Genomic DNA, 6,509 nt, shown 5'->3' on the forward strand with positions numbered 1-6,509 from the left:
TTGCTATGAGTCAGAATAGATTCAATGGCACATAACAACAACAAGAATCATGTTTGTGATAAAACATTTAACATTTTGTATAATATCTGGCCAATGATAGACCAATAAGATATATTCATTTTACTCTACTCTTTCAAAAGAGTGTGAAGATTCACTTTTTAAATGTTTAGCACAGATCTTGGAGCACATATTAACTACCTCTGAATCTCTCCCCTTTCTTGGCGGGTGACTGTGAGAGGGAAGATTAGAAATGGTTCTAACTCTCACTCTCCACCATTCAACCTGGGTTCTTCCATTCCTTGGGCTTGGCTCTGTAAGACCGCCATATTGTTTCAAAACACAGATACAATGAAAACTGATTTTCGCCTTATTTCTAAAAGACCAATCTTTTGTCTCACTTTCTGGATCCTCACTTCTGGATAGCCAGGCTCGTGGAGAACTGATTCATCCTTCAGTGAAGTTTCTTACCTGGATAGAACTTAATGATCTGTCTTGGGACCAGACAGGAATTCTTCATGTGAGAAATTCAGTCTTAGTGTCCAAACCCATATCTGCATTAGAGAGTGTGGTTGACTATTTAAAGGGTCTGGTGTTAATAAAGGGAATGGTGTGATGAATCCACTGGATAGGGTAATTTTTTTCCAGTGGTCATAGTTGTGGTAGGTGTGTGCCCTCAAGTCAGTTCTGACTCATAGTAACCCTGAATAGTGTTTTCCGTGGCTATACGTCTTTACAGAACAGAAAATCTCATCTTTCTCCTATGGAGCAAAGATTTATACTGCTGACATTGTGGTTAGTAGCCCAACACATAATGCACACGTAACGCACACGTAACCCACCAGAGCTCAACATGTAACCCACCACGTGGCTATTATTAAAAATATATGGGCAAAGATCGTGGTCCCGGATTTAGGAGCTGGACATAAGATCAGGGAGGAAAAGAAGCATTTGAGAGACATTTCAAAGAATCAACAAGACTTTGGGATTCACTGAGGATGAGAATGAAAAGAGAAGAATGGTGAAGATGAAGAAAGTTGCATGATCCAAATATACAGAACATTTGTACTACAGGCAGAAATTAGGACACTGAAGAAAAAAATGACAAGCTCACTTTGGGACTTAGCAGTTTGAGGTAAGGACAGAAATTTCAGAGGTGCCCATAGGCAGCTGAAAATCTCCACTTACAGATCAGATGAACCTCAGACTCAATGTATAGACTTGGAAACTTCAATTTAGGCAGGAAGATGGAAGCCTTGGCGTAGCATTCAATTTGGCAGTTAGAAATGCAGGAGAAGGTATTGGAAGGAGGTTAAAGCTAAAGATGTAAGACATGTTTGGGAGACAACAGAAGAAGCTATGAACATGTAAACACTGTGGGAGATCGCAAAAGACAAAAGCAGAAGGCAGAGGCAGGGAGTCTTGACGATGACCACAGTGATGGAGAAAGAGCAGGAAGAGGGACCAGAAAAGGCAACCCAAGAGAGCCCCAGTGCTTAGTAATACTCTGACTGAATCATCTCTCAGCTGATTTTCCTTAGAAGAAGCCAACGTAAGTACAACTTCCTGAATATAAAAAGGGAGAACCCTCTTTCCTCCTTCTCTTCCTGTCTTCTCTCAACCAACTTGAGTGTCCAGTTCAAACATCTGTGAAGTCAGATAGGGAAAGATGAGACGTAGTTCTTCCTGCCCTTGATCAACCCACAGCTTAGTGAAAGCAGAGTTACCCTGCGGATCCCTTTCTTGGACTTACACTTTCCCCCGAAGCTGACAGAGCAGCTCTTAGGAGAAGAGGGGGCCTGTGCCTAGTCAATTAACCACAAGAAATTCATTGGCTCCTCATCTGGGGCCAAGCCCTAGGATGGCATCAGAAAAAAAAGAACAGAACTAGAGAGCAAAGTTTCTGTTGTCAGAGAGTCCAATATTTGGAGGACAATGAGTCAAATAATGAGAGGTTACTTAGATGCCAAGCTGAACGGTACTGACTTGAAGAAAAATAGGAGCTAAATGAGCAGGCGTTGTCACTCTGCAAAGAATGTGGCATTGTCATTAGAGAGCCTTGGGAGAAGGGAGACTCTAGATAGAGGCAGAGGAGGATGCCATTCCATTAGGAGACAGCTCAGGAACAGTGGGCAGAGGCAAAGAAGAACTGGCTTAGCTCAGCAGCGAGTGTTAGAGTGGGAGGTAGAGACATCCAGAAATGTTGTGTTTAGCAGTGGATGAGCTACTATTGAGGAATGGCCTTGGTAGATGCCAAGCGACAGAGGGAAGTTCTTAATATCCCAGTGTGGTCAGAAGTGAAGAAACAAGAACTCAGAGGTTCGTGAAGATTACCCAGCTCTACTGAACACTCTCCCAGCTCTCTGCCCACTCCAGTTGCTGGCGTCTGCCCCATCATGCTCCGGAGGCTTCTTTCTGTACGGTATGTTCTGATCCCTCAGGGATATAGAGCATTCCCCCAACCCCCTCACATATGTGAACCAGCTCATTGGCTGAGCGCCCCTGGCTCTAACCCCAGTGCTGGGGGTGGAAGTGCAGGCAGGAAGGAATAGAGAAGTCCGAAGTTCCCTCTGCTTGGGGCAAGCAGCCCTTGGACCAGGCCTAAGAGTGCTCTCTCTGTCCCATGGTTCAGAGCACACAAGTCTGCTTTCACATCATCCGGCGTTCTCTTTGACAAGGGTCATGGAAACCACAATCCTCTGGTATATTTCTCCAAAATTAGAGCCTGGCCCCTCATGGTACTTCTTTGACCTTCGGGGGTTCCAAACTAAATATGATGAAAGTATGATGAGACCAAACTACAGTCTGTAAACAACCTCATTTCTAGGACTGGTACCAGTCTTTCCCTAGGCAACCAACTATCATCTCCCACGACTTCTTGGTGTGTCTTCTCTAGTCAACCAAACACTGTTGGTGGTGATGTGCCATGGAGTCAGTTCCTACTCATAGTGACCCTGCATAGGGTTTATGTAAATCTTTATAGGATCAGAAAGCCTCATCTTTCTCCTGCAGAACGGCTGGTAGTTTCAAACTGTTGACTTTGAGGTTAGCAGCCCGACTCGTATCCATGACACTATGCTAATCTTCCTTCCATAGATCTCCATTAGTTCCTGTTCCCCATCTTCACTGCCTGTCCCTCACCAGACATACATCACCTTCCCCCTCTCCTATGTTATTTGTAATCAGGACCCCAAAACCTAGCCCAGTTTACCCAGCATTGTGACCCATTCGTTCTTCACGTTGCCTTATTTTCACCCATTCCGTCATCCTTTCTCTCAGGCTTGACAATTCACAACACGCCCTTCTTTTCAGATCTTATAAATTCAAGGCTTTCTCTCAAGGAAAAGAAGAAGAAAGGGAGGTGACGTGCTAAGTATTTGTGCACATCCTTTTCTCCAGCTGCTCACAAATGATTAAAGACTCGCTCTGGAGAAAGGAATTAAAATGGCTTTGGAGAGCTCAGTGATTTTTCAGGTACAGGGTTGGGAGAGACCCACCCTGGGTGGAGGAAGTACTAGAGTACCTCACAGGCAGGACATCAGTTGGTCTCAGTGGAACCAGGTTCTACATCCACTTCTCTATGCACATGTGGAGTCCGGGTGTGGCGCTGTGGGCTAATGCATCAGATTGCAAAGTCATTTCAACTGCAAGGTCGGTGGTTCAAGCTCATCAGTTGCTCCATGGAAACCCTATACAGGGTCGTTATGGGTCAGAATCAACTCAACAGCACTTAACAACAACAACATGCACGTGTGTAGGAGTCCTGGTGTGGCACTGTAGGTTAATGTGCTGGATTGCAAAGTCAGTTTGATCATCAAGGTTGGTGGTTCAAGCTCACAGTTGCTCCTCAGAGGGTTACTGTGAGTTGGAACTGGCTCCCCCACATAATAACAATGCATTTGTAGACAAGACAAGTTACTCCATCCCTTTCGAATCCAGCTTTTTCTGAGCCTGAACGTGAGGTTTGCCTGAAGTTACTAAGGAAGAAACAGAGCCTTTCATAGACACATAAAAGTTTTAGGTCCCCCTCAGCTTTCATGGATTTCAATGTTCATCGCACAACCTAATGATGTACCGGGGAAAGATGTGCACTACTTTGTCGCAGGGTCGGTCATGTTGCCATTGTGATGGGCAGCACTTAAAAAATGGCACGTCTTTCCCTAACTCATTGATGGCTGGAAATGAGCATGAGGGAAACCGAGTCACTAGCATCATTGCATCCTAGCACAGGAGGCTGGAAAAGCAGGATGGGGATTCACGTCAACAATGAGGAAGAAAGTCAAGACAGAACCTGGAACTTTCCTTCTTGCCTGCTTCAGCACTCATCTTTACTAACACAATGTACCCCTACTTCTTTTGCAGAGAAACCACGGATGAACAACATCCTGACATCAGCCACTGAGCCCTATGACCTTTCCTTCTCCCGCTCCTTCCAGAACTTGGCTCACCTGCCCCCCTCCTATGAGTCTACAGTGAAGACCAACCCTAGCAAGTACTCATCTCTGAAGAGACTAAGTAAGTGGAGTTGTCCTGGGGTCTGGGTATGTCTCTGGGGCCTCCAAGACATCCTAGAGGGTCTCACTGTTGTACCCTACACCTGAGTGGGTTGTCATGGACCACCAAGAATAAAGAGGGAAGTTCTTGATGGAAAAAGAGCATAGACACGCACATTGTTTTTGTTCTCAACACCTGAGTCCATTCTTTCTAGCCATAGAATAGCCATCATGGAATCCTCAGATCCACATTCCTATCTAAATGAGCATTTCAACTCATGGGCCCAACTGGATGGAGAACAATTTAACTGTAGGAGACAGTTTTCTCCCACCTCTGTCCTCACCAGTCCTCTTCAAACTAAGGGGCCTTCTTCACTCTTTGTCTTATCTTTGAGCAGAGGTTAACAATAGCTGAATCTTTCACTAATGTTCCTCTCAGGGCTGTAGAGTCGTTGAACAATGGAGCAACCATAAACCACTCCTCCCTAACCTGCCCAACACCATCTTGAGGACTTGAGACCCATCTGCATTGTGTTGTTGTTGTTGTTAAGTGCCATCGAGTCGGGTCTTAGTTGAGTATTATTCACCCAATGATTCCAACTCTGCTGTTATAGTCTGGGATGGTTCTGGGTATTGATAATTTTAAGAAATGAAAATATCAAAAAAGTGCTTAGAAAGAAGACTCTGCCATTCTGGCTTCCTGACCCTTACACTTTCTGCCCCCATTTCCCCATGAATCTCATTTGGTGTCCACCCAACTGAAGTAGAAATCCTAGGGCTAAGCATTTGGTTGAAGCTGTAGGAGAAACTCCCCTGATGGAAGTTTAGCCTATGAACCCACATCAGTCACCTCCATGGTGCAGCTTTAAGTTTCTTCAGCTAGAGGTGGGATCCTTGAATTCTCAAGAAATCTAGTACATGTCCCAGAATCATGGAGAATGTCACAGGAGGCACATTAGTGACCTTTCTAGAGATTTAGGAAGCTATCCAGAGTGCTCCTTGGAGGCCAAGATGGCCAAACTTTGTCTCTCATACTTTGGACATATTGTCAGAAGGGACCAGTCGCTGGAGAAGGATATCATGTTTGGTAAGGTAGAGGGTCAGAGAAAAAGAGGAAGACCCCCAATGAGATGGAATGCCCAAATGGCAGCATCAATGGACTCAAGCGTGGCAACAGTAGTGAGGTTGGCCCAGGATCGGGCAGTGTTTCATTCTGCTGTGCATAAGGTCGCTATGGGTCAGTACCGAATGATGGCACCTAACAACAACAACAACAACATCTGCAGGAAGTCTCATTTCTGCATCTTGGAGTAGTGTTCTGGGTACCTGCATGGGTGGTGTGAGTTAAGCAGGGCCTACTGGATGGATATGAGGGTGAAGCATCTGAATATATAGGGCTGCTCCCACCTGCTCACACTGTGGGCTCGGTATGTGGCTGTGTGGGGCGCTAAAAGCCTATGCACTGGCTTTCTGCACATTGACAGTTACTCCCAAAAAGGTAGTACGATGTCCCTAAGTTACCAGCTCAGCACTTATTTTATTCTAGCAGGAGGCTGGTTCTGGGACCCAGTCCTCAATGAGAAGTTGTGTGGATATTTCAACAAGAGGCAGGGGGCCACTTTGTCCCAGGATAAGAGTGTGGTCAAAGTAGCACAGGAATGGGAGTCCAGGGACCTAGGCTTGCTTTCCATTGTGCTGTAAACACACTTCCTAGAGGAAGTCCTTTTAATTTCTTCTCAGTCAAGTGTGGTGCATTCAACAGGGCATCAGTAGTATCCCCTGGAAGTCTGTTAGAAATGTAAAATCAGTCACATCCCAGAGTTATTGAAGCTGGATGGACCAAGACTTTCAGGAACTCCCTTGCACATTAACTTTGGAGAAGCACTACCTTTACCTGTCTGGGTTCCTGTGCCCTAATCCATGACATGAAAAGGGGTTGGAGAGCAGCACTTCTTCAGTGGCAGAATTTTCACTTTCTATATGGGAGTCCTAAAAGGAGCTCTGGTAGCGTAGTGGTTA

At 45.4% G+C, this 6,509-nt stretch overlaps 1 protein-coding gene across 1 annotated transcript in view; it reads left to right on the plus strand.

Annotated features, from left to right (window-relative positions):
- Window positions 1-6,509, plus strand: part of SHISA6 (shisa family member 6) — a 429,288-nt gene that overhangs the window by 421,003 nt on the left and 1,776 nt on the right. Inside the window, exon 5 of the mRNA XM_006863510.1 lies at window positions 4,360-4,512. Coding sequence (XP_006863572.1) covers window positions 4,360-4,512 — 153 coding nt within the window. The remainder of the gene's footprint in view (window positions 1-4,359; window positions 4,513-6,509) is intronic.

The sequence above is a fragment of the Chrysochloris asiatica genome, unplaced genomic scaffold (genome assembly GCF_000296735.1).
Source record: "Chrysochloris asiatica unplaced genomic scaffold, ChrAsi1.0 scaffold00054, whole genome shotgun sequence".
NCBI lineage: Eukaryota > Metazoa > Chordata > Mammalia > Afrosoricida > Chrysochloridae > Chrysochloris > Chrysochloris asiatica.